The 26,959-nt window shown below is 54.7% G+C and overlaps 1 protein-coding gene across 2 annotated transcripts in view; it reads right to left on the reverse strand.

Moving 5' to 3' along the window:
* The window catches only part of LOC112991933 (talin-1), a 59,835-nt gene that overhangs the window by 3,625 nt on the left and 29,251 nt on the right, over positions 1-26,959 (reverse strand). Inside the window, exons 14-56 of one of the 2 annotated variants that reach the window (XM_026114758.2) lie at positions 26,637-26,750; positions 26,137-26,245; positions 25,397-25,605; positions 25,145-25,243; positions 24,873-24,923; positions 22,576-22,743; positions 21,881-22,175; positions 21,399-21,565; positions 20,682-20,810; positions 20,113-20,226; positions 19,012-19,125; positions 18,689-18,823; positions 18,405-18,533; positions 18,099-18,201; positions 17,576-17,784; positions 17,283-17,402; positions 16,698-16,895; positions 16,162-16,301; positions 15,710-15,803; positions 15,353-15,442; positions 15,015-15,137; positions 14,669-14,812; positions 14,151-14,312; positions 13,884-14,024; positions 13,423-13,604; positions 12,851-12,983; positions 12,019-12,120; positions 11,718-11,888; positions 11,297-11,446; positions 10,831-10,932; positions 10,540-10,659; positions 10,032-10,178; positions 8,885-9,051; positions 8,305-8,488; positions 7,908-8,033; positions 7,475-7,591; positions 7,189-7,374; positions 6,902-7,009; positions 2,664-2,769; positions 2,332-2,456; positions 1,912-2,037; positions 837-899; positions 388-570 (exon numbers count right to left, since the gene is read on the reverse strand). In XM_026114758.2, the coding sequence (XP_025970543.2) occupies positions 388-570; positions 837-899; positions 1,912-2,037; positions 2,332-2,456; positions 2,664-2,769; positions 6,902-7,009; positions 7,189-7,374; positions 7,475-7,591; positions 7,908-8,033; positions 8,305-8,488; positions 8,885-9,051; positions 10,032-10,178; positions 10,540-10,659; positions 10,831-10,932; positions 11,297-11,446; positions 11,718-11,888; positions 12,019-12,120; positions 12,851-12,983; positions 13,423-13,604; positions 13,884-14,024; positions 14,151-14,312; positions 14,669-14,812; positions 15,015-15,137; positions 15,353-15,442; positions 15,710-15,803; positions 16,162-16,301; positions 16,698-16,895; positions 17,283-17,402; positions 17,576-17,784; positions 18,099-18,201; positions 18,405-18,533; positions 18,689-18,823; positions 19,012-19,125; positions 20,113-20,226; positions 20,682-20,810; positions 21,399-21,565; positions 21,881-22,175; positions 22,576-22,743; positions 24,873-24,923; positions 25,145-25,243; positions 25,397-25,605; positions 26,137-26,245; positions 26,637-26,750 (5,955 nt within the window). The remainder of the gene's footprint in view (positions 1-387; positions 571-836; positions 900-1,911; positions 2,038-2,331; positions 2,457-2,663; positions 2,770-6,901; positions 7,010-7,188; positions 7,375-7,474; positions 7,592-7,907; positions 8,034-8,304; positions 8,489-8,884; positions 9,052-10,031; positions 10,179-10,539; positions 10,660-10,830; positions 10,933-11,296; positions 11,447-11,717; positions 11,889-12,018; positions 12,121-12,850; positions 12,984-13,422; positions 13,605-13,883; positions 14,025-14,150; positions 14,313-14,668; positions 14,813-15,014; positions 15,138-15,352; positions 15,443-15,709; positions 15,804-16,161; positions 16,302-16,697; positions 16,896-17,282; positions 17,403-17,575; positions 17,785-18,098; positions 18,202-18,404; positions 18,534-18,688; positions 18,824-19,011; positions 19,126-20,112; positions 20,227-20,681; positions 20,811-21,398; positions 21,566-21,880; positions 22,176-22,575; positions 22,744-24,872; positions 24,924-25,144; positions 25,244-25,396; positions 25,606-26,136; positions 26,246-26,636; positions 26,751-26,959) is intronic. The other variant, XM_026114759.2, reaches the window with a different exon arrangement.

Genomic DNA, 26,959 nt, shown 5'->3' on the forward strand with positions numbered 1-26,959 from the left:
ACCCCAGGCAGGAGCAGGCTCACGGCAGGCCACAGGCATTCCCTGAGAGCACAGGGAGCAGCGGTGGCTGATGCACACTCATGCGAGATGACCGGGCCAGCTCTGCTCAACCTTTGCTTCCAGCAGGGAGCCCTCTCTGCTGGCCCCCAAGGGGCAGGCCCCGAGAAAGCCTCCAACGACAGCATGCAGGCAGGGAGCATGAGCCTTGAGGAGACGCCTCTGCTCAGAAACCCTTCTGTGGGTTTCTTTCTGTGCTGCGGTCCCGTCCCAAGCTCCCCGCATGCCCTGATCTCACTTCCACCCACCCCTTGAGCACTCAGTTTGATGTTCAGGAGCCTGAAGGAGCCAGTCAGCACAGGAGGTGCACAGAGGCAGACTGGGACTCACCTGGAGCCTCTTCATGGCCTCTGAGTCATGGTCAGCCTTCACCTTGCAGGCCACCAGGAGCTGCGCTGTGGAGGCAGCCACCTGCTTGGCTGACGAGATGAGTTTCTCTTCGCTGGCGTGGCCTTGCACTGCTGCATTGGCGGCTTCACACAGATTGTTGGTGGCAGCAGCCACCATGCGTGCCTGGAGGGAGAGAGTGTGTTAGAGAGGATACAGCAGCCTCCTTGGGAGAGGGTATGCCTAGACTGGTCCCATGGAGGTAGGAGGGCATGGGATGGAGACTAGCAGCTCTCAAACCATGACTCAGTTGGTGGGAGTGGGAGCAGGAAAGGGGGCTGCTTCTTCCATGGAGGAGAGGACAAAGGGCCCAGTGTCCTCATCTTTGCAGCAGGACCTGCGAGAAGGATCTCCCCTGTCTCATGGCCACTACATGCACCCTTGATACTCACAGCTGAAATGAGTCCCTGGGACCACTGTCCATCGTCCACTGCATTGGCTGGGATGGCGCCCACCTGTGAGCCAGGAGAAGAGGAGTGAGTCTTGCTGCCCTGCGCGTCCCTTGCTGCAGGACATGAGGGCAGTCAGCAGCGCATGCTGCAGTGTCCCCAGGCTGCCCAGTGCCAGGATATCCCCTGTGCCATGGGGAGGGCTGCCTGGTGGGACGTGCCTTTGCTGCTCCCTGTGCAGCCACTGAGTCCTGTGGCAGGTCAGGCCCCAGTTCCCAGGCTTTGAGGGCCCGTGCCCCTGGGCCTGGCGCTGCACAGGCACCTCAGCTGTGCATCAGTGCTGCTGGGCAGCCATCCTCTCCTGGAGCTGTCCTTCCGAAAGGGCAGGGAGGCACAGCCACAGGCCATAAGGGACTAAGCTAATGCTCTGCTTAATACAGGCCTTTCAGCTCTTCCCTGGACCAGCTCTTGCCTCAAAGCCCAGCAGCAGGAACAGAAACAGTCCCTATAGAAACACATGCACTCTCAACCAAAAGATGATTGTAATGGAGAACCCACCACAGCCTTAAATCCATCTGCCCTTTGTGTTAAATCTCTGCACCTTATCTCCTAACAAGTTCAGCTCCATGCCTCCAGCCACAGGACTAGTTTTACCTGTCTGCCTGACACAGGGCCCCAGGGATCACATTTGTGGTGAGCCCCTATCAGCTGGGCTCCAGTCATCCAGTCTCTTTGACTGTGTTAACCAAACTAACTGCTGTGCAGCTCCATGATGAGGCTGATGTGCTGCCCACTGGTTGTCTTCACACATCTCTGAACCATCTCCCATGCTCCTATTTCCTCCTCCAGCAGGATCCTTGCTGCATAAGGCTTTCCTGGGGGTGGTGTGCAAAGGGAAAATGCTGTCTGCCAGCCACACTTGCCTCAGTGTCTCTAAGCTATTCTCTGTGCGAGCTCACCTGCCATGGGCTGTGGACGGTACTAGACCCAAAGCACAGCTCAAGACCCCATAACTGCACATATGGTGCTTCACTACAGACTCACATGCCGCCTATTTCTATCCCCCCTCCAGGCTTACCTTTCCTTGGGCCACCAATTCTCGCTGAGCTGCTGAGGCTGCTTTCACCAGGGCACTTGTGGCTGCAGCAATAGATTTGGCAGCTTCCAGAATTTGCTCCTCAAAGTTCAGACTCTCATCTGCTTGCTGTAGGCAAAAATAGGGGCATGAGTCCTAGCGAGGGGTGCTGAGAAACAGGGTAGGGCAGAAAGCTACGGAAGTTGGCAGGGGGGCTGTGGGGTGCACATATACAGAGATGGAGAGAGGAACTATGGCTGTGGGACACAGAGGAAAAGAAGCTGCTGCAGAAAGGTCCAGCTGGGGATGTGGGAAGGCAGTAGGAGTGCAGGAGGAGGAAGGAGAGATGGACACACAGGTATGAGAGCCCCCAGCTTGCTCGAAGCTCAGCACAGGGCATCAGGCAGGGCTCAGCACCACTACCTTGGGCTTGGCCCTTGGTTTCAACTGCTCCAGTTTCTTGGCTGCAGCTTCAATGGCAGCCGCTGCACCCAGCAGCTCGTTCTCAGCAATGACAGTGGGATCTTCTGGGTCAACCCACTCCGTTCCTAGAGGAGACAGCAACCAAGATAGGCATAGGCTAAACCTGCACATGGCTTCATTTCTGGTTGTGATCCCTAGCCCCACTCACTCCCACCTGTGGGGATGGGGCAGGCTCTCACCCTACCTACTCCCATCAGCTGCTCAGACCCAGATTGTAATTGTGGCCCTACATTCTGTCGCCCAAGACGGAAGCAGCCCTAACACGTGCTTACCCTTCATGGCCTCAGCAGCCTGGATGAGTTCAGTGACGGAGCTGGCCACGCGCTTAGAGTATCCAGCCAGCTGCTGCTTCAGCTCGTGAGTTGGCTTCTGCAGGATCTGGGGGAAAGGAGCAGATGTGAGTGAGACAGGCACACCATGAAGCAGGTGATGGGTCCATAACCTCTCCTCTGAGTGACCCTAGCTGGCAGGCTCCCACAACCCTGTATTTGTCCCTCATTCCCAGAATTTGTCTGCCTGAAGCAGGGTCTTCCAGTCCCGCCCGGGGCCCAACCACCTTCGTTTTGGATTGCTGTTAGTGCTGCACACCAGCCATTGCACAGCAAGGAGTCCCTGCTAGTCTATTCAAGGTGCTCTCCCTGGGGAAGGATGGCGGGTTCCCCAGTACCCCCCCCAGCTGCTGCCCCTTCCCCCTGTACGTATCAGTCATTGTTTGCAGTCCTTTCTAAAGTGATGCCAGCTGGTCTCATTCTGCATAGGAGAAAGATGATCTTTTCTTTAACCCTGTGGAGTCCATCACCTCTGGGACATCTTGCAGCAATGGGTTCCTCAGGTTTAAGTTATGGTCTCTTCCTGCACTCAAGGAATACACCATCCAGGGCTGCCCTCTTCTTCCAAAGCATTTCAAGCCCCAGAATCATTTTCCCCTCCCTGTCCCTATTTCTGGAAGTCTGGCTGCAAATGTGGGATATGCAGGGGAGGACACTGGTGCCACATCCCGGTCCCTCAAGACAGTCCTATAAAGGCAGACGGAGGAGTCCTGAGGAGGAGCATGTTCCCCTGGAGCCCAGACATGCACACACCACAGCACACTCGAGGCCTCCCAGCACACCACACGCATGTGTGTGCACACACAGAGTCCTGCTTCGCCTGGTATATACGTGCATGCAGAGCTCCCTACCACCTGTCACACAGGACAGGCAGAGAGCAGGCTCCAGGCTCTGCATCGCACTGCCCGCGCACACCCTGACCGCACACACCCCCGCCCAGCTCACAGAACGTACACACCGAGCACGCGGTGAGCGTCAGCCAGAGCAGGTGTGAGTACACGCGCAGAGAGAGACTGCAGGGTCCTTCCAAAAGTCCACGCGCACACACAAAACAACACACACACGCACACACACACACACACAGTGCCATCCCAGCATCAGGCTGGGCACACGAAGAAGCCGTGACCAAGGCTCATGCAGAAGTTAGACACCAAGAGTCACACCAAGTTTCACCTTACTCACCGGCTGAAAGGAAAGGATAGAGAAGAGAGAGAAGGAGGCAGTGAATGCCCTGACAAGGACATGAACGCAATGGAGAAGGGGGCGCGCTCGGGGCAAGGCTCTCGCAGGCTCCGACAGCCGTGCTGTGCACTAGGAGGGTGGGCTCAACCCCGCGGGAGCCACAGGCACCAGGGAAGTGGGGGAGAGCGAGGCAGGGCCATGACTGCTGTGGCAGAGAAAGGTGTGGGAGGGAGCATGGAAAGGCGGGTGTTCCCCGGAGAAGGGGCAAAAAGAGAGGCCGAAAAAAGAGGTCGGAACGAAAGATCAGAGGTACCAGGTCAGGAGTAGTGCTATGATCATTAACTCGTACTTCTGCCCAGCCAGCCTCACCCAGTTCCTCCAGGCAGCGCGGCAGGGCATGCGGAGCCAGGGTCGCCCCGGGACGAGGCATGCTGTCTAGACTGAGAGGCTCCAAGGGCTGGAAACCCACCTACACCCGGAGCAGCTAAGGAGTGGCTGTCCTCCTCTTCCCCCTCTGCACCTTATTTCTACCCACTCTGGATTGTCTGACTACAGTTTTCGGCTATTGGATTTTTCTGCTTTTTTTTTTGACAGAGGCCTATTGTTACCAAATACCAAATCCCCGTGGAGGTTCAAATTCCTTCCCCTCCCCAATGAAATATGCTAACTTTCTCACTCTTTTGCTGGGAGATGTGTTTTCCATCCACAGCCAAATAATTCTTGCGGCTCTTTCCTGAACTCTAACCAAGCTCTTGTTCACGCTCCGAGTGAGGTGTCAGTTCCCAAAGGGACGCAGCATACAGCAAAGGTCTTGCTGCTGCTGGGGGGTAAGGCAGTGTCACATCCATAATCTAACTTGAGATCCCTTATATACAGAACAGGAATCAGCCCTGCTCTCTGAGCTACAGCAGCACACGAGAGCCCACAGCCGAGCTGCCCCAGCTGCACCTCCATGTCCTTTCTACCTACTGCTCTTCAGGAACCTGCCGCCCTCTCATAAATGTGACCAGTTCTCGGCTCCTGCCTTCACAGATCGGCGTGGTGTGAGGGCTGTGGGAGTCCAGTGCTGACTCTTACAGGAATTTTGTTCCGGACTTGTGTGGTGCCATCCTAGCAAATCTGCAGGACTTGCACATGGCAAAAAATCCCCAAGGTGACAGTACACAGTGACAGCCAGTTTGTTATCATAAGCACGTCCGGACAAAGTGCCATATTCTTAAGTCTGCTGTCTGCTCTGACAATGTATTTAAAATTGCTAAATGGTTTCTATCTAGAGCTAAATGTACCCTGGAGGCTGTAAGCTTACTAAAATGCACCTCTAGTGAGCACTGTACAAGATGTACCACATGACCGCTATTAAGGAGACATCACATGTCAGTTGGACAGTTACACCCAAAATACAGTCAAATAGCATGCTTCAGCAAGTAGGCTGACCTTAGGAATTGCTACACTAAGTCATCAGCCCAATCATCTGTTAACAACAGGTCAGCCAGAGAATTTCACCTAGTACTTCGGTCTTGGCTGTGATGACTTCTGTGTGGATAAAGCATCTTCCAGAAAGACATTTGATCTACATTCAGAGCACGGAAAACCCACTGCTTCCCTCGGGATTGTATCCCAGAGGTCAGCTCCTTCAGACAAAACTTTGATTTCACCTGTGTCTGGTTTCAGTCTCCAGCCATCAATTCCCGCCCACCTTCTCTTTGTTCTGCCAGTGCTAGTTACACTCTTCCTAAAGGACCTCAGCTTTCTTTGTGGGAAACTAATCGTTCCGAGCTCTCTGGCCTTGCATTTAGTGAATCGCAACATGTGTTTAAACAATCCCATTTAACTAGCTTAGTCAAATCCTCACTAATTTTGTTAATCTAGTTCCAGGGTTATTGGAAGCTCCACAGGCATTGGTTTTGTGCATCTTTCCAGCAAACTCATCTTTATCTTTACCATCTCGCCAAGAATGCAAACTACTGCAACTACTTCACTGGATCCCTTCTTCCAATCCCTTGTCTAATCCATTCTTAATTTGCTCCATGTAAACCACACTGATCTTGTAGAGAGCTAATTAAAGCAGTCAACTGAATTACTCTGGAGGAGTAAGCTATAACGAGAGTGGATCAAAAGGGTGCAGCTGGCCTTTGCAGTCAACAGCTCTGCCGCTGCAGACGCTGCTCATGTAACACTCTCTTCTACAAGCTTAACAAGCTCTGCTTTCACACTTGCTGAAGTTTCTTACTCCCACCACTCTTAATGGAAGCTGCTTCAGGACTTTGTTCCTGTGTTGTTGAATTTCCTGCCTCCATCTGTTTACGGCCAGTTAATCTCCATCTGTTGTTGGCCAAATACCTCTCTTTAGAGACTGTTCATCTCTCTGACATCTGCTTCCTTAAGTAATTATAAGGAGCACTCCCATCCCTGCTCACCTTAATTTTGCCAGTCTAAGCAATCAGGGAAAATGGGAGATGCTCCTTTTTTGTACAGGACTGGGGATAGAGATGGGGCCACACACTAGGTACAGGGGCAGGGAGTGGAAGAGGAATCCAGCACTGGCTCTCAAAGATGCCATTGCCTAGTTCAAACCAAAGCAACTTTAACACCAGGGCACTGCAGCACTGAAGCTGCTCAGCACAGAGTTCAGCAAAGCTGTACAACTCCCCAGGAGCACTGGATAAAGACTTAGGCAGGCAGCCTGTGTGGAGCTGTGTGCTGTGCAGTCTCAAGTCAGGAAGCAGGTCTCTTCTTTATGCCAGGAACTAAAGAATAGGCCTTCCTGGATCAGGCAGTCAGACCTGCACACAGGTGGCCGTGACAACACCCCTTCACCTCGCCTTCAGCACCACAACAGGGGTCTGGCTACATGCAGTTCACGTAAAGGCAGCAAGGGGGAGTGTGCGAAAGGATCTGAGGGAGGTTGCAGAGCCTAGAGGAATTTGAGGATTTGGGCAGCACCCTGGTGTCCAAGGGCTGCCTCTGGAAACTGTGGGAGTAGGGGTAGAGACACTCACCACCAGTACATGCTCCAGAAGCTCCAGGTAACCATCAGCACATTCCTTGCCGAAGCGCAGCGCCCGCTGCCGCACGTCTGCGCTCACCTCTGGGTGGTAGGCAGCTTCCTGAAAACCAGAGACCGTGAGCCCTGATTCACATCCAGATGCTCCTCCACAGCCCTGAGCAACAACTGGGCTTGTCCCAGGGCACCTGCAGCCACTGGTAGGGTGCACACTGCCCCCCACACACCTGCACTGGACTCATGTCCCTTTCCCATCAAGAAAACCCACCCACGTGACGGTACCTTGCAGGCACGCAGCATATCAGCAATGGCACGACGGCTCAGGTTTGCTGTGGCAATGACGTCCTCTTGCCGACATGAGTTCCCAGCAGCCACAGCCTTGGCTGTTGCCATTGTGATGCCTTTTGTCATGCGGATGAAGTCCTCTGGAGTTGAGGTCTTGGCAGGAGGCACTGGGCTGGAGAAGACCTGTAAGACAGAGGCAGAGGTGAGTTGTAAAGGCAGCTGGCAGATGGGACATCAACTGAGGCACCAAGGCTGCCTGGTTCAGAGCCCAGCCAATACTCACTGCCAGCTCTTGGCGTATGTGCTCTATCGTGGCCTCCAGTGCCCGCGTCCCCTTCGTGGCCTCATCCTCGACGGCCTTCACCGTCTTCAGCAAGGAAGTGACATTTGTGACCATCACCTGTTGAAGGGAGAAAAGAGCCATGCTAGGTCCCATGCAAGCTCTCGGATGCTGCCAACACCTTTTCTTCCATCTTGATTTGGCCCCAAATTGCCCATTCCGCATAACCCCACTCACATCACCTCACTTTCTTCCTCCAGCAGTGCTTCCTCTGCATGTCATGCCCCCACCATTTCTGTGCCCACCCCCTTCCCCCTGAATCTGTCTCCCAGTTCCTCACCTGCCCCCAGACAAGGACAGAAGGCCTCCTACCCTTTCTCCAGCCCTCCTGCCCCATCCCCTCTTTCCCATCAGCCCAGCACACCCCAACTCAGACCTTGGCAGAGTTCTTCAACTGGTAGACAGCAGGGTCATCCCCAGCTTTGCCAGCAGCTGCCTTGGTGGCACTGATCAGGTCTCCAAGTGCCTTGGCCACATCCTTCACGGCATTGATCAGAACCACCTGGGGAAAAAGCAAGACCAGGGTAATGGCTTAGCAACAGTCACACTGAGGCTGGTGGTGGCCCACAAGCGAGACACCTGGGCACAGATGCACCCAGTGTACCTACAGTCCAGCTCAGCCAGCTCTGCTGGCATCAGCCAAAACCCAGCCAGTCCTCACCAAGACATGCAGAGTCCAGCCCAGAACACCACACAACACCCTAAACAATCAACTCCAACTCCCTCAAGAAAGATAAAAGCAGCCTCTTTTCATCCCAGACACCCATTCCTACCTGAGTCTCAGGGTCTTCAGAGCCTAGGCTGGCAGCACCCAGCTTCACCACTTCTGCCAGGCGCGTGATGGTGGACACAGAGGACTGGGCAGCCTGGGCTAGCTTCTCCTGGCTGGCCGTAGCATTCTGCACCAGCACCTTGGTGTCCTCTACCAGCGCCTTGGCTGTCTTCAAGATGCCCTCCCTGGGGAGAACAAGGGTCAGAGAGCATACAGCCCTGTATATGTGCATTTATGCAGCATGTTAAGGAATGATAGACAAACACGTGCTCTCTACATGCACGTACACTCCCTGTGTAGCCACATCGGGACAATGTGCCAGGAGCTTGGCCATATGCTGCAACATAGAGGGAGAGTACAATTCATGTGTGTGTCAGGGATTCAGAAAGATCTTAAGCCCTGCCTTATAAGAGGGAATATATGAGATAAGAGGGAAACAGAGCCGGCACAATCTGGACCTTGCAGGTCTCCTTGGGGCTGATCCACAGCCAAGAAAGATAAGAGACTGTGGGACATAGCCTGACCCCCCAACTCTGGTTGGGCAAAGACCAGACGAGGTGTTGTATCTCCCGCCCTGTTACCTGTGGTCAGCGAAGGTCTCTGAGTTCTCCCGATTGAGGGTTCCTGCGGTGGCAAACATGATGGTGGTGTCGAGATCAGCAATGATGCCAGAGACAGCACTGGCTGCTGTAATACAGGCTTGAGTCCCGCGGTTCCCAGCCTGCAGGGCTGCCAGCACGTGAGACACCTGAAGGAAACATGCAGGGTGACTTGGAGAGCAGAGCAAATGCAGGCAGCCCCTACTGTACACGTTCTTTGACACCTCTCCAGGACAGATTCAAACGAGGAAGGAAACAGAAACTGTGTAGTTTGACCACCCTTTGTTAACTTTCATTTATTTATATTTTGTACCTATCATGTTTGGAGGTACAGGAGATATAGGACTCTGATAATTTCCAAATGAGTAAGGTTTGAATGATGGGTATCAAAATGTTATACCTCATTCCTTCTTTAACTGTTAAACTCAATTTCTCTACTTTGGCAAACAGTCATAGGAGAATAAGTTTCCTGATGGAAAGTAATCTTGGAAAGGAAGAACCCGCAGGAGGCCCTGAGCATGCAGACACGTGTCAGGCAGCATGAACAAAGTGTTTGTTTTGCTTTTGTAATCTTGCTTGCAAGTACTGCAGATCTACCCTTATCAACGAGATTTTTTTTAGCCATGTTTTTGTCTGTTATTAATAAGCGTGTTCTCTAGACTGACAGACAGGATGCTTTCTACCATACCAGCAAAAGGTGCAGCAGAGATCTACCACCCAACATGAGCTGCAGGCTTGCTAGAGATGCAGCAAATGCTATACATACCACTAAAAGGGCTGATTTAGAGGAGCCTGGGCTGCCATCACTGTGGAATTTAGTTTCCTCTGGCAAGTCATTGCCAGCAGGTCAGCAGGCAGCACCTGGACATCACACTTGCCCAGCACAGTGAAAGTTGCTATTATGGTGCCTGGACAGTCAGAGGGGGATCTATCCTCCACCCTGTCCGCTGAATTGTGCCAGGGCAAGCATGGCTGAGAGTGCACGTAGAGCCCAGCAGGGCTACGGGAGAAGCCAGCACGGCGGCTCAGAGGGCTGGTGGCTTGATCCAACATCCCTCCCTCCATCTGCCTCACCACGCTGTTCCCCCTTTCTCCTGCTACCCGTTCTGGGACTCTCTGGGCTGCTCACCTTCTCGGAAACCTTACGGGCACTCTCTATCAGCTCCTTCTTGGTATATGCATCGCTGGGGCTGCACTGCAGGGCTCCGGCCTTGGTTACCAGGGCAGCGCAGCCGTGACCCAGCTCCTGCACCCGGCGCTTGATATGGGAGCCAATCTGGAAGCAAACACACATGAGAGCCAGAAGGGAACTAACCCTTGTATCCGTGATACCCAATGGGAAACCAACCACCCCCACTCAGCTCCAAACAGGACTCCCCAATCCTGCCCATCTCTGCCAGTCCTCCCATTCAGGAGATCTACTGCTGCCCTGCCAAAAGGAAATGCAGCTTTGCTCCATATTTCCACACATGGTTGCAGGGGAGGTCTGAATGCTGCCTCCCCTCACCTCCAACAGGAAGTTTGAGGGCCTCCTGATCTCTGCTCTCACACTCCAGGAAATCCTGTTCTTCCCCATGACATAGGCTAGTACTTCTCCCCACGCTCACTGGGAGACCTCATGGTTTCACGGCTCCTACCTCCTCGTTCTCAGCAGTGAGTGCAGCTGGCTTGGCCTCTTGGGCCAGCTGCCCATAGTCATTGGTGAGCTGGTTGGCCAGTATGCCCAACTCATCTGGGTTTGTGGTGGATTTGGTGACCTGCAGGTGGAAGAAGAGCAGAAGTCAGAGAGACCCTATGTTGGGGCAGGCAAGCAAGGAGGGCAGTGTCCCTGAGCTGGGTGAGACCGTGGCCCCACTGTCTGTTTCCTTCCCCTCTTGAGCAGGGGCATAGAGGGGGGGAATGGCATGCTTGCAGGCCCTGGCACTCACCATCTCCTGCACAGTCACTGCAATAGCCTTGGCTGTCTTCACCATGGTGGTCTGGTAGTCCACAAAGGACCCCTCTGGCTCACCCACTGGCCCCTCATCCAGCTGCAAGAGAAGACCAGAAGAGTTTGGCTCCAGCCCCACCCCACAGACCCTCCTTGACTCTGCACCACAGCAGGACGCTTGTGCTAACCTGCTGGGGCCTACACTCACAATGGCCCCAGGCTGCTCCGAGTGCTCCCTCCCCCAGTCTGACCTCTGGAGCTCCAAGGAGGCAGATCTGAATATCAGTGTGCACCTCTCCTTGCTTTTTTGTCCTGTTTAAGCTCAATGCCCTGTTTGCTCTCCTCCCCAAGCAAGGGGATCCCCAGGAAGATGAGCAATGACAGTGTCCAGTGTAGAGTTTAACCCTGACTCCTCCTCTCTCTCACCCCCGGCTTCAACCTGGCCCTCTCTGTGGTCCTCTCACCTGGTTGATAGCCTGGGTGATGGAGTCCACCATGCCCCCAACGACACCTGCTGCGCTGGCTGCCTCATTCAGTGTGGTGGTCAGGTCCTCCACGGCTTCCTTCATCATCTGCACGGCCTCCTCCAGAGCCTCCTGGGTGTGGGCAGCTTGCTACAAGGACAAGCCAGAGTGAAAGAAGGCAGCTGCTCCCCAGAGCCTTCCCACCCATGGGGGATGCCGCACACTTATCCTGTGCACGTGCGCACACATGCATGCACTTTGGCATGTCCTGGGAGCATCTCTTCGCTCCCCTCCAGACTACCTCTTCTCAGGTTTCCGTGTCCAGCACACGTACACACTCCATTGTGGCACGTGTTGAAGCCTCTCATACTTAATCCACATGCAAAGGAGAACATGCCACAGACATGTACCTCCTGCTCACCTTGGGGTTCCCACCAGCCTCCTTGGCTGTGTACAACATCTGCAGGGCAGACTCAGCCAGCGTTTTAGTCTGGTCCAGGAGGTTCATCTGCTGCTGGTGGTTGGGTGTTTTGGAGGCAGCTCCAATAGCTGCCATAATGAGTGGCTCAAAGTATTGAGCCATCTGGGACACCTAGGAAAGAGCAGCATTAGCGTCAGCACCTTCTATCACAGGCTGACTAGAGCCTCCGTCCCAGTGTGAGCCCCTCCATGCACACTTACCTACCTAATCAACAGCTCCCCATCCCAGCCCCTCCTGTTACCTTGTGCCCCAGCTGGGAGGCCTCAGCCCGGGCTGCGCTGGCCACTGGCTCAATCAGGTTGTTGATCTCTTGAACAGCCGTGATCATCTGGTTGTGCAAAGCCTAGTGTAAAAACAGCACATTGCATGAGGTTACAGCAGGGCTGGTGTCACTGAGCTCTGCCGCGAGATGGGGAGGAAGGACATCTGTCCCAGTCAAGCAACAAGATCACAGGGCTTCAAAGCGCTGGTTTATTGGATGAATATCTGGACTCTCAACTCTGGATATAGGGAGTGCTTGACCAGACATCATTTCCTAGGTACAGCACAACTCAGCATATTGCAACAGAGGCACAGCCCTGCTCCATGCAGCTGAGCCAGACAGTCACATAACCACCTGAACCATGCAGGAGCAAAACAAAGCTGCTGTACATTGACGAGGACTCAGAGGACAGGAAGATCCCTGTGAAACACTCCTTCCAGGGCTAACCGGCCTGAGCTTGGGAGGAGAGCTAGTCCCAGGGTTTCAGAGCAGACTGTGGAGGGTGCTAGCAGCATGTCTTGCAGCTGAGCCCAGAAAGGAGATGTGATGGCAGAGGCTGTAGCTGGGGGTGGCAAGGCAGAGCTTCCCTTTCTGGAGCAGTGCTTGGCCCACAAGGGAGAGTTTGAAACAAGCCTGCCTTGTCCTGTGCTTGGATGGATCCCTGCAACACGGGGATCTGCCAGCAAAGAAGCCCTGTGTGAAAGCAGAGGAAGCCAGCAGGAACACACGCTGGGTGTTTGGCACTTCCCATTTGCAGGAGACAGGCATGCTGGGGCTGGGAAGGCTTTGGAGCAGCATGTCCGCCACTCACCTCCTGGGAAATATCTTCTCGGGGGGCCAGCTGCTGGCTAATGGCAGCAAGGGAAGCCTGGTCCACCTCCCGCATACACCTGTTCAGGACCTCGATGGCCTCGTCACACTCCCTCTGTCCAGGAGCTTTGTCCCTGTGTGACAGATGGATAAGTACCACACCAGGTTTGCCCGGCACTGGCAGGTGCTATGCCAGCCCCTCACCGCAAACTTTGGCTGGTGCCAGTGAGGGGCAGGACCCCTCTCCTTAGCCTTGAGCAACCTAGAATCCAAGCCAGGTACCACAACCCCACCAGCCCGTGCACACTGGCACCATCCCCCGCAATCAACCTGTCTTAACGTTGCAGGATTACAGCGCCAGCTCTGTGGCAGTACATGAAAGGCTGCATCTTCCTTTCCTTCCCTTGCCTTCCCCAGGCAGTGGTCAAGAACAGGAGCAAGATGGCCCAAAACATCCCAGGAATGCTCACTCAGAGCATCCCCAAACAAGTGTACTCATCACTGAAAACAGAGCCACAGCTGAGGATGCAGGCCTCAGTGAGATGGCCCAGCCACAGCACAGCCCACACGCACCTCATGTTGGTGATCAGCTTCTTGATGGAGTCAGAGACAGTGCGAGAGTGGCCAGCCAGCACCGACCACTGGGGTGGGTCTTTGGGATTGACGGCTAGAGAGCGGGCAGTCTGAATGAGGCCGGCAGAGCTCTCCAGCATGGTCTTGGCAGAAGAAACGATGGGCTCCATGGCTCTGCGTCCCTGCGCAGGGAGACGATGGCCCAGTGACCCAGACAGGTAGGCGTGCGGGGGGCCTATGTGAGGGACATTACCCCTCTCTCCTGCAGTCCTGGCCCAGGAGCAGCCTCTTAAGCCCAGGGCTCTCTACTGCCTCCTTGCATTCCCTCCAGGCACGAGCTCGTGCTAGGGCCCCATCCCAAGCTCACCAGCGACTGGCACTGCTGAGTACAGCTCCTCCCCATCCTACGACAGTTCCCATCCCAGCCTGGCTGCCCACTCCCTGCCCCTGTGGGATCTCACCTCAGGGCTGATCTGGGCGGGAACGGTGGCAAACTCTGGGTTGGAGGCAAAGGCTGTCAGGTTATCCACAGCCTCTATGAGAGGGGCTGTGGCTGCACGGCACCTCTCCCGGTTCTCCTCGTTGAATGCACCATCCAGGGCCTGGCATACAGGAGAAACCAGGCAGTTACCTACACCCGACCATTCCCCAAATCCCCACCCAGCTGCTGCCTACACCCTGCCCACCTCTGCAGGGCCACCCACAGCACCTTGGCACAGAGACCATACCTTGATAGTCTTCACCAAGTTGGCTGTGCTGTTGGCCACCTCCTTGGCCGACTGGACAAACTGGCGCTTGGCGACAGGGTTGGCAGTGCGGGAAGAGGCCAGCCGGCATGTGTTGCATAGGGCTGAGGTGTGTTTAGCTACGATGGTGGCTGCTGACAGCACCTGTGGAGAAAAGCAGAGTGAGGCAGACCCCAGTGTCTCCCCACACCTGCAACTCTCCCCTCCCACCAGCTCCAAGCCCACATGGGGCACCAGGGTGTGCAGAGGACAGACACAGCAGAGGAACACCAGCTCTCACCCTGTGCCTCCCTAGAAGAATCACCCAAGTCCTGCATGCCCACACAGCCCCTCATCTGGACTGTCACGGTTTTGGCAAAGCTGCCAGTTGGTTCCCAGTACAGCTGATGAGGCCTGATGAGACACTAGCCACAGTCTCAGCCAACTCTTCGGACCCAGCTAGTCTCTCATTCCCTTTTATCCAAGAAAACGCCCACCACAGTGCCCCATCTCGTACTCACCTGGGACTGTGTGCAGGCAGGGTCCACCAGGTTCTGGCAGGCCATTTGGATAGCTTGGTTAGCTCTGGCAAACTGAGTGGGGTCTACCAAGCCTTGCTGTCCAGCCTGGCTGTTGGGATCTGAAACACCCACGAGGTAGGCGGCCTGGGAACGTGAGAGAGGGTGTGAAAATGTGCCCGCAATGGGAGAGGCAGCCAGAGCCACAGAGCAGGCAGGGGCGTGGAAGTGGGTGCACAGGGAGGTGTCCCCAGTTACTGCACTAAGAGGTCAAGCTTCGAGGGGCAGTGGAGGGGGCTCTGTGGAAACTAAGCACAAGGTGTAACACAAGGGGCTGGGCACATCTCACCTGGGCTGCTGCCTCTGTGAGGCCACAGAGAGCTTTGGAGGCGGCACTGATGGACTCTCCAAACTCCGGCAGTTTGCTGTTCTTGGCGTTCTGGGAAATTCCAGCCATGGACTCACCCAGAACCTGCAAGAGACACCAACCACCAGTTAGTGGCTATACCCCCATCCTTTACAGTGTTCCCAGGCTCAGAGCTCACTATGCTTCATAAACAGCATATTTATATCCTTGAGGAAAAGGAACCAGGTGAGGCAGCACCCTTCCCTTTGTCACCTTTGCCTCCATCCCTCCCAAACCTCTCTATCCTCACTCCTAGCCCCACTCCCAGGCTCAGGGCTCACCTTGGAGTTCTCCATGACGCTGTCGAGGCAGTTGAAGTAGGACATGTCATTGACAGTCTGAGTGGGGTTCTCCAACAACTCTTTCACTGTCTGCAGGGACACAGGTGTCAGATCAAGGAGTATATGTTCACCGTAGCAGGGTCTGTGCTCTCCACCTCCCATGCCTGGCAGTGCCCTGGCATCTCCTCTTCGCTCCCTCCTTCCGCAACATGGCGTAGCCGCCCATCTCCCTCCCCAGCAATCTCAGCACCTGATGCCTCCAGCCTTCACCCCACCTCGTGCTGACCCAGTCAAGCCCACACAAAAGGGGAACCCCAGCCACCAAGTCCCTCCGTGATGTTTCTTGGTTCTTCTCACCTCCAGCTCCCTCAGGGCATTGTCACACTCCTTCTGGCCTGGCGCCTGCTGGGTGCACATTGTGATCAGCTGGTTAATGCTGTCAGTCACAGCCCTGCCAGAACAAGGGAGAGACAACAAAGGTTTAATGCCAGCTCCACCACCCAGACCCACTGCTACCGCAAATAGCTTATTGACCTGGCCATGGGGATGTCCTGGCTGTAGCAAACAGGTAGAGGCTCTGGCTAAGGGACATTTGTACCTTCATCAGGGTCCACCTCTTTTGACAGACTGCCATAGAGCAGCCAGGTCAGGATTATTGCAAACAAGTGGCCTCAGGAGAGCTCCACAGCAAGCTGAGCCCCAGGAAGGCAAGCACCAGGTCTAGATTCTACCTCCCTCTGCTGCAGGCCCAGAACAAGCCCTTGGCACTTGCCCACCTCCCTTTATGTACAGCAAACAGTTCCTCCTACCGTGCAGCTGCCGCTAGCTGGTTCTTGAGGTTGGGGGCTGTGGGGTCAGCAGAAAGTGCCTTTGCAGCCAGCAACAGCTTGCTGGAGGACATGGAGATGCTCTTCAAGTTTGACACCACCTGCGCCTGGTCTTCCTTAGTCTGGAAGGAGCCAAGAAGAGTCACCTACAGGTTTCCAAGCTCCGTGCCCACCCAGCCTCCACCCTGGCTCCTCTGGCAGCCTGGCCCCAGTCTCCAGTGGTTTCCAGGCTAAGCCTGCTCCCCTAACCCAGCTCGTCTGCCTGCTGCTGTATCCTTGCTACTGCCGATTAACACTGGTGGAAACAACCCAAGCCACTTCTTCCCCTGCTACTGCAGCTTAGCCTATCCCCAGACCCCATCTCACTGGCTGCTTTAGCCACAGCTACTCATGGCAATCCTCTAGCCACTGACCCCCTGGCTACTTTGGCCATGGTCAAACACCTTCCTGGGTACCCAAAGGCCTCTCATGATATGGCAAGTCACAATCTGTCAAGAACAACAGGCATTTGCTCTCACCGGGGACAGGCTGGCCATCTCCACTCCAGCCTGCAAGAACTCATTGAAGTCTTGCCCAAATTTGCCAGAGGACTTGGCCAAGTCTTGAGGGGTGCCACGCGATGCCTGCACCAACTCGTTGGCGGACTGGTTGAGTCCTGCTGCTGCTTGATTCAGCTGGCTCTGTGCTTCCTGGAAGCTCTTGGTGCTGGGTGGGAACTGGAGGCAGAGAAAGAGATTAGGAACACTAGAGAGACTGGGAAGAAGTCAGAGATGGAGGATGAAAATCTAGCACCTAGAAGCACACATTGTCTGTGGCCAGAAAACCCCAGGGCAGCTGCCCTGCTCTCCAGCAGCAGGGATTTGCAGCACAAACAGGTAGCAGACAGCAATTGGCACACTGCTGCTTGGCGAGTCCTGACAAAGCCCAGTGTGTCCTGGATAAGGCTGACACCATTGAAGATGTTAATATATCCTTGAAATCCACCCCCTCCTGACAGAAAGGCTACTTAGGGACATGCTGGAGAGAAGAATCCAGCACAGATAAATTAGCTCATGTCACCACTGCAAAGCTTCCCCATCTCATCCTGGTCTGGCTAAACTCACCGAATCTGCCAGCAACCTCTTGCTGGCCTCGCCCACCGTACGGATGGCAGCGTCCACATCCCGCTGTCCAGGGAGGCAGTTCACACAGCGATTCAGGGCCTGAGACACTGCCTTAGCTACCTGCAGAGAGCAAGAACAGTCACTGTCACATGCACATCTCCTCCAGCAGTGCTGTACTGCAGGGGCCTTCTTTCGCAGAACCCACACACTGTGGCTGCCACCAGCCCTGCATCCTTCCCTGCCCTCAGCAATGTGCCAAGGACTTGCTGAGGGTGTCGGGGCCCAGTTCTCACCTGGGCCAGACGCTGCTGGCTCTCTGGGTCACCAGGCTTGGCCACTGCTTTTCGCGCTTCCTCAATGAGGTTGTTTGCTTTATCCATGACATCGCCAGCGCACTCCAGAATGGCACTCTGAGCCTGCGGGTCCGAGGTGTTGGCTGCAATGCCACGGGCAGCCTGGCTGAGTGACCGCAGGGCCTGGGCCACCTCTCGGGCAGCAATTCCTGTGGGGAGAGAGGTAAGTCACTGACTGAGGCTCAGCATAAGCGACAAGACCTACACCATGTCCTCCCCCAAGAATGCACCCCTATGTCCAATATGCTCTGCCCAAGGGACTGGGCTGTTCCTCTCACCACTTCTGGGATCTTCCCTCCTGTCCCACTTGGCTCCTCATTTGCCTGGAGCCTTCTGGTTTGTGTCCCGTGCTCAGGAGCAGCTGCCCCTGAGTACAAGTGATCTTTACCAAGGGGTGAAATCCACACACAAAACAAAGGCCTAGCCCTTCCCTATCTCCCAGTTCAGTCCTGGAGCATGGTACCTGTGTAGTTCTCGTTGCCCTGGGCCACCTCCCCCAGGAGGTGAGCAATAGCAGAGCTGACAGCTTTTGTGCTGTTCCCCAGGTCCTGGGCACACTTCTCCATCTGCAGGATGATCAGTGAGAACATATTGACAGGTTACACCTCCAGCCTCCACCCATGCATTTCCCACTCTCCCTTCTTTGACCCCCGCCACAGCACCCACTACTCCCCAGCATATCACCCCCATCCAGTGCCACTGCCTGCTGCTCCTGCTTGCTCACCCAGCCCCATTCCCTGCCTGAGCCATCTCCTCCCAGAGCCCTTACCGTCTCTCCTGGCAGAGGCTTGAGTTTGCCGTCCCTTGCAGCTGCCTTGGCTTCCTGTAAGTCCCTCTCCAGGCTCTGCACAAGGCCCAGGGCAGAGTCTATTTCCAGGGGCCCACAAGCCTCCTGAGCCTGCAACAGGAAGAAGGAAAAATGAATGAGGCAACAGCTGCATGCACCTTGGTGTTTTAGAGAGCTCACCTTGTAACAGGGCCATCCCCATCTCCCTGCTGGCCCCTGCTTAGTAAAACTGAGGCCCTGCAGCTGGACAGGAACAACTCTCTTACCTTCTGTGCAGCCGTACGAAGCTCAGCAAGAGCTGCAGCCAAGTTCTTGGCACACTGGCTGAGCTGCATAGCGGAGGCCTGGTCTGTAATGGTGGGGACAGTGGCCTTGGCTGCAGCTACCATCTTTCCACCAGGCTGCAAGTCCAAAGAAAAAGCCATGAGAATGGGATAACATGCAGTATCTCTTCCTTGCCCATGTCCAATAGGCTCCCCAACGTCTTAGTGGGGGCAGACAGCACAATACACAATTTCTAATGGGTGCAAGTGTCAGAGCCCACACAGGATGCTCCTGGCAGACAGCGGATACAGCAGAGTACAGGTACCTGCAGGAAGTTCTGGCTGGCAGCAATGAGAGCCAGCTGGGCGCTGGGGCTGTCTGGCTGGGATTGGCTTCCTCGTACACCTTGTACCAGCATTGGGATCTGATCTGCCACAACCTGTGACCAGAGAGAGAGAGTCACTGGAGAGGCCCAGCCAGGGTGAGACACAAAGCACACACAGCACATCCTCCAGCTGGTCCAGCTTAGTGGCTCATCCAGACTGCTCTGTGTGCCCGCCCTGCTCTGCCCACTGCCTACAGCTCTCTCAGGCTTTGCCACCTGCAGATCTGACTGACAGAGACTTTGTGTTTATTCCCAGATCATTGATCAAAAAACAAAAACAGAAAAAAAATCAGAGGTGGACATAAACCTAGCCCCTGCAGAATTTCATTAAAAACACCATCCCCAGGGCCCTGCTCTCCAACAACAACTGAGATCTGTGCTTTACTAACTCCTAACCCATTTAGCCCATAATCTACTGATATTACACAAGGCTAATACTTTGCTCAAGATGTTGCATTGTATTAAGCCAAGTTTAAAAGTTTTTAAAGATCTTTTTATCAACCCTTCTTGCAATCTTATAAAAAAGGTACCCCATCAACACAAAAAGCCTCACCCCGATTTTGACAGAATCTTTTTTTTTTTCCTTAAAATAAGGTTGCTCAGAATTAACATGTTATAAGATGAGAACATAATGACAGTCTCATATCAGTTTTTCCATCATTTTTCCCAGAAGTGAGGGAGGTTTGTAGATGTCAAGGCCAGCTGTCTCCTCTCAGGGTACTGGTGCAACATCCATACCTTTGCAGATAGGTTTTCCAAGGAGAGGAACAGTCATTAAAAATGCATTATTAGCTACTCTTAAGGCAGAATTTGAGGACTCTAAGGTACGAGCTGTCTTCTTGTGTGCCCGGCCTACTGCGGCTGAGCACAAAGCCAAGGCAGAGGCAAGCTGGCTCAGTTGTGCCACAACATGGCTGATCAGAGAGGATGGGAGCAGGTGGCGCAGTCTTGGCCACCAGATAGTGCTGGAGCGGGGGATGACGTTAGGGTCACAGTCTGGGCCCTCACAGCACAGGGGCGTAGGGACGACGCGCTCCTTACCTTGCAGCTCTGCACCAGCTGCTGCTGCGCTGCTGGATTCTTGTTGGAGGAAGCTGCATGCTGCGCGGCAGCAATGGTCTGGGTGGCAGATGCTGCGGCTTGCTTGGCTGCGTGCTGGGAGGGGAAGACACAGGTTAGTGTCAGAGTGGCCAACTGCACAGGCTGCAGGACAGCCTGTCCTGAAACCCTGGTCCAGGAACCACTCTTGCCACAGAAGGGGGACCCAGCTCCCCACCCTAGCTCCTTCTAAGCTTCTGCTGTGCCTCTACCTGGAAGAGCTTAGCATCCCAGCACCTTTGATGTGGAGGATTAGTCTGACATCCCAAAGCAATGCAGTTGCCTCAAAGGAAGGGAGGAACCTGGTCAGAGACCAGGAAGGAAGATGACAGAGCAGGGAGCAATGGAGAGGTCTCTACGGGGAATAGTGTGGACACTCATTAACTATACGAAAGTAGCTTCATCACTCCAGAAAGTGCAGGGATCACAGATTTGTGGCCTGGTCTCACTAGCCCACTGTGTCTCCCCACATTCCAGCAGTCCTCTGCCTGAGCCCAGGCTAGGAATCTCACCTCCAGCTTGTGCACAAGCTTCTTCTTAATGGCATTCTGAGCTGCGGCATTCGTTGCCATGCGGAGCCCCTCAGCTGCTTCACGCAACCGCTGCTGCTGTTCCTCGCTGTCTGGATGGGCTGCAGCTCCCTGGACAAAACATGAAACCCCTCAAACTTTACAGTACCCACCAGGTCCCTTGTTCCCTGAGAGCAGCTGCTGTGCTCTGCCCTGAGACTGGGCTGTGTCCCCAGCAGTTTGGCTTTCTACAGCACCAGGAGCAAGGAAAGGGAGATGTCGAGGTGCCAGAAATCCACCCAGAAGAGCTCAGCAATATAAGAGTTAACAACATCACTCCTCAGTTACCATCTGTAGCTTCAGGAGAGAGCCCTACATCATTGCATAGGTCCTCAGCTCAGTGTAAGACCTTACTCTGGAGAGCCGCAGGACGCTGGAAACCAACCCCCTTCCCTCCAGCCTCACTGCTCTTGCAGCACCCTGAGCAGAGGAGAAAGCCTTGGCCATCAAACCGCATCCCAGTTCTTGTCAGGGACCCACTCCCCCAAGCAGGGACTGCTGGGGAGCTGAGGGCCTAGCACACCAAGTTCGTGCTGCACTGCTACTGATGTCAGATCGGGTAGCAGTCACTGCGCAGGCCAGGAGCCGTCTGGGCTGCCAAAACAAGCACTCATTCTGCCAGCAGCTTCTCCCACTGCTTCTGTCCCCTGCACAACAAACCTTTGCAGCCTCCACCATCTTGGCGGTTGCATCGGCCAGAATCTTGGCCGCGCTCAGCAGCTTGCGCGAGTTCTCCAGGTCCGTCTCTCCCTCTGCATCAGCTTTGATGGCGTTGACGAGGTCAGAGGTTGCTTGGGCCAGAATACGAGCCTGCCGCACCATTTCCCCTGGGAAAGGAAGGCAAGGCAGCCTGTCAAGAAGTCCCAAGGGCTCCAGCAATGGCCAATGGCTCCTTGATATCTGCCTACCATAGGCTCTGCATACACTGTCTCCCACCCTTGGCAGGCTTGATGCAGACCCAGCCACAGCAGGCCCATGAGCATGAGACTGCAGCAAGGCACAGGCAAGCTGCCCAGGGAGCACACAGCAGTTACACAGAGGCATGACCCTGGAAGAAAGGAGGCTCCATTTACCTGTGCTTTCCCCAGCCCACTCTGCCCTGTTCTCTATGCCCTGCCCCAGGTGCCACTAGCTGCTCTCACCTGCATCGCCCATGGAGCTGAATATGTTCTCGGTGACGTTGAGGATGGTGTCGGTAGCCTGGTCGTAGCGCCCGATGGGCTGCCCGCCCGTGGCGTGCTGCTTGATATGCTGCAGCAGGTCGTTCAGGGCCTGGGTGACAGCCGTGGCTGCCACTCCCACCTGCTTCAGGAGCTGGTCATCACTGGTGGCTGCCTTGGAGGCCTCCACGCAGCCCTCTGCCGATTTGGCCACCAACTTGCCAGCCTCAATTAGCTGCTCCTGGCAAACTGGTGAGCTGATTGTGGGAGCCACTACCTGGAGGAGAGGAGAAAGGCTGGGCAGTGAGCATGACTCTGGCACTATAGAGCTCCTGTTCTCTACCAAGCAGCACAGAGACAGCCTACAACACAGATGACTACTATTCCCAACCCCTGCTTCTCCAAAGAGGATATTCAGCATTTGGGCACAGCGACAGCTACTCCAGGCATGCTTAGCCAGAGGCAGCTGAGACTTCTGGAGCCAAACCTCTAACTTCCAGCTTGAGGGGATGAGGAGTTGGTCCTGGTGCACCTGTGACCCAACTTTCCTAGAGTAAACAACCACTCCAAGTCCCTTTCACAGGGTGGTACAGGCTGGAGCTGCCACCTCTCAGGCAGTGCTTGCACCCATGTTGAAGCAAGGGTTAACGCTGCTCAGCTCCAGGGTGATTTCTTACCTTGGTGCAGGCCACCAGCTGGGAGGTGGAGAGGGCACACTGCGTAGCGGCCGCGATCACCTGCGTTTGCAGCACCGAGTCCTCCGTTTTCTGAGCCACGTTCTTGGCTTTCAGCACCAGTGCAGCAGCGGCACTGGCCACAGCCTTTGCCAGCTGCATGAGCATGTCCTGGGGGGGAAGGAGAGGGTCAGCACAGGAACCAGGATGGGAGCTGTGCACCAGCTACTCACACAGCTCTCGTGAAATATTCAGCAGGGAAACATGAGCTCGGGGGGCCTTTCATCCACCCCAGCCCAGCACTGGCAGCACTGAACACCTGGAGTGGCTTGTGTGGCTGGCAACACTACGGTGCCATCCCTACTGTGTGCAACAGCCAGCAGCGAGACAGTAATCCTGCCTCAAGCCGCAGTACGCACTGCGGCAGCTCCCGGCACCAGGACACTGCCCTGACCACAAACATGACCAGCAGCAGCTTGGGCAACACGCAACATCACCTGCAACACCCAGGACTTGGACACTGTCCACTCCACAGGCAATGACCTGCATCAAATCCCTGACTGGACTGCAGCAAGAACCTGCTGCAGGACACCATCAGCACCACCAGGCTTCGCCTCACAGAAACACTTGGCTTTGGCCAAACTGCAGGCAAAACCCAGCTACGGGTGCAGTCACACAGTGGGCAGCCCTCAACACCATCCTACAGCATTGCCCACCCACAGGTCCCACACTGCAGGCAAACAGGAGATGCTGCCCACACACACTGGTCAGTTGCACTCTGGAGACACTGGCAACTATCTGACAGGCAAGTCCTGCAGACGATCATCTGCTCTGTAGCTTTGGGCCACATCTTTGTTGTTCCCAGGGCTAAAAAAGGGGCATAGTGACATGTTCTCCATTTCCATGGGCTGTAGGGGAGACAGAACTGCCCTGCTAGCACACAACAGGCACTGGTCAGCACACATGGCAAACCGCCTCCTAGCAAGGACACCAGACCTCACAGCATGGCACAGCTTTCAGAATTAGTTCCAACACCATGTAGTGCTGGTTTCTACCAGCAGCGCCAGAGCTAGGCAGCAAGTGCTTGTCCCACTTGAGACACTGCTGTACACGGCATGCTGGTCAAAGACCTTGACACGATGTGCCATGTATAGGACAGAGCTCCCTGCCTGCTGCTGCAGGTACAATCCCATTGCAGACTGCAGCTAAACAACTGCTCAGCCCGAATCCTCCTTTTAAGTACAAGCACGCACACAGCATACCTGCACCCTACTACAGCTAAGCCTCCTGACACCAACCCCAAAATATTTCTGACCATCCCCCATTTGGATTTCTTCCTGTTTTCCCTCACCTCCTGCAAGCAAAGACTATTTCTGTTGCAATCCATCACCGTTCTAGATACAACAATAGTCTGGACAGCACATGCACCAAGCTCAGGAGTCCCCAGGCCCCCAACCACAGCAACTGTCCATGAAAGAAAAGAAGCAATCCCGACAGATGAGCACAGAGGAAGGAAGTAGATACACTCGGGTCTTGCAGCTGAGGGGCAGAGTGCCTTGCACATATACAAATTATGGTTCAGTTCCTAAATCTGCCCCTTGACCCTTTTATCATCCACTGATCCAATGAGAGACTTGGGATGTCAGACCTGCAGGAAGGGTATCCACAAGGGGCAGAGACAGGCTGCAGCTGCTTTCTCAGGCTCTCTTGGGCTGCCTCTGTTCTAGCACTCCCCCATACCAGCTCCTGCTCATCGCTTTTCCCTGACTGTGCATGTCTTCCTCTGATTTGCTCCTTCCCTACTGCTGGCTTTTCTGTTCTCTTTGGCTCTCTGTCCAGGAATTTCTGCTCATATCCAGGCCATGTGGCCATGCTACAAAGACACCTCTGAGTTCTGGAGTCTGTTTCAATCCATATTATGGTTAGATCCCTCTCCCCAGCATGCTCTGTTACCTCCCTTGTGCTGGAACCAGCAGCCATAGGAAACCAATCCAACTCAGCAAAAAAACATGAGGCTTCAGCCAGTTCAGCTCCCTGATCTGGACACATAGACAGTCTCACCAACACTGGCATGAGGAAGCAGACAGGGGCCAAGAGGTTGCTGTGAGGGGGGACTGACATGGCAGACTTCACTGGAAGAGCGACCCGAGTGCATGAACTTCTGAGAGTCAATCACAAGAAAAGCAGATTTTTTGACAAGTGCCCTTCTCCAAAGAATTCAGCTGATTGTTCCCAAAGGAGCAGCCCTTACATCAGAGAGGGGCAGAAACCACCAAGCCATGCCTACAGCCCCTTTTTACCGTCTTTGGGTCAGAGGTGGGCAGGATCCAAGCACGCCGGCTTTCTGGGATCTACACGAGAATCCACAAGATAAGAGGCATTATTTGACATGGCTCTAGCTACAGAGATGGGAAATGGCCTGTCCCTTCCCCTGGCAAAGTCACCATGCACAGGCCAAGCTGTAGCAAGGACCCCTCCTGCTGGAAAAGGTCCCAAAGGGATGATCCTGTGCAAAGGCAGATGGTTTTATTGAGTACGTGCCTTCGGGTACAGTCAGAGCCTCATCACTCACCTGGAACCGAGGATCAGTATCACTTTCTCCAATTTGCTGCAGCAGTTCTCCACTTGTCTGTCCCACAAGGCCAGCAGCTTGCAGGAGATTCTGACGGGGCTGCAAGGAACAAGGCAAAAATCAGTCACGCTGTAAGTCAGGCTCACCCTGCTGCTCCCCTTTGCTTCAATCCACCCTACCTCAAACCACACTTCCCTCCAACCTGCCTCCTCAGCCCCATGTCCCCTACAACCCCTCCTGTTCCCCTCACACCTCAGCACTGGCTGGCTGTGCAGTTTTCAGCAAGTCCGAGACAGCGCTTGCCAGGTTCTTGGCTGCCTGCAGAAGTTGCCGTCCATTCCCTCCCTCATCCTCCATGAGTGCAGCCAGTAGTTTCACGCCCTTGGACATCTCCGTCAGGTTAGAAGATATGGTGGTGACAGCACAGCCCACGGCTGTGTAGTCCGTATCTGCTGGATCCCCTGCACAGGGAGGAAACAAGAGTCAGAGTAAGGACACACTTCAGTGACACTCCAAGAGCGTCCCTAGGCCTGTGACTGATGCGATACACCTTTCTGGGAGTGGAGGAATAACCCCCTCTTGCTCCTGGGTCTCAAGGGTGGACACATCAGTCCTGAAGCTGGTTTGAGACACCACCAGGGCTCACAATGTGGGGAAGGAGAGCTGCAGCATGCTGTGGCAGCGACCACAGCTATGTGAGGGACTGGACAACACACTTGAGGCTCAGATGACGATATATCAGCCAAGACAGAGAAAGGAATAGCAACAGCCTGGGCATAGACAGGGATGTCGGGGAGGTCTCAAGGCAGTGGGAGCATGGCTGGTTCTACAGGCACATTAGCAGCAGTCAGGGTTCAGTTAGCCCTGGCTGGGACAGGCTGGCTCTTTCCAGACCCTGAGGGAGGGCAGGTGCCTTGACTCCAGCCAAAGGCCAGATGAAACCAAGCCTTCCCCACAGACAGAGCATCCAAGTTGCCCTACCCTCCACCTACCTGCAGTTAGATTGACCACCGAGGCTGTGCCAGCAGTGATAGCATCCACTTGGGAATGGATCTCATGCTTCGACTCATCCATCTTGTTTTTCCGCCAAGCTTTGGAAGCCTGAAAGAAGGTGAGCAGGGTCAGCCCTGCCTGGTTGTGGTGGGGAGCTGTGCACATGCTCACACAGTGGGATGCAGGAGAGAGGAGGCAAGGAAGAAGGAAAGAAGGAAGAACTGTTACCATCCAAGACTCCTCATCCCTATTTTAAAGCCAAAAGCGTAGAAGAGAGAGGCAGGAAAACTGTCCAAGACATGAAGCATCCTTTCTGCTCCTGCCCCTAGAGCTGGATACAACTCGACCTCTTTTGGGGGAGCAGAACTTCCTGGAATTACTGAAATCCTCTCCTGGGAAAGAAGCCAGCCACATCCAGCCTGACCAGCAACCAACCCCTTTCCAAAGAGGTTCCTCCCAACCCAAATAAGCCAGCATCCCCTCTTCACTAGGCACTCACAGCATCCTGCCCCAGAGGTGGCAAGGTCTCGAAGTCATCCAGTGTGGCCTGGGCTGCATGTACGGCCTGCATGCTGGAGTTGATGGTGCCAGTCAGGGCCTGCTGGGCTGAAGTCTGTAACACAAGGACAAATTGAGATATGGTGGAGGCTCCAAGTCTGAGCTCAAATATTCAGCTTACTTGATCAAGCACAAAACGGTGGGAACAGGCTGTCAAGGAAAGGGCTCTAAGTAGGCACCTCTGCAAAAAGAGGGGCCAGCCAGAAACACAGGGGTGTCCCCTCTGCACCTCCCACCTGAGAATGTCCCATTCCACCACAGCAG

Source organism: Dromaius novaehollandiae, chromosome W (genome assembly GCF_036370855.1).
Source record: "Dromaius novaehollandiae isolate bDroNov1 chromosome W, bDroNov1.hap1, whole genome shotgun sequence".
NCBI classification, from domain to species: Eukaryota; Metazoa; Chordata; class Aves; order Casuariiformes; family Dromaiidae; genus Dromaius; species Dromaius novaehollandiae.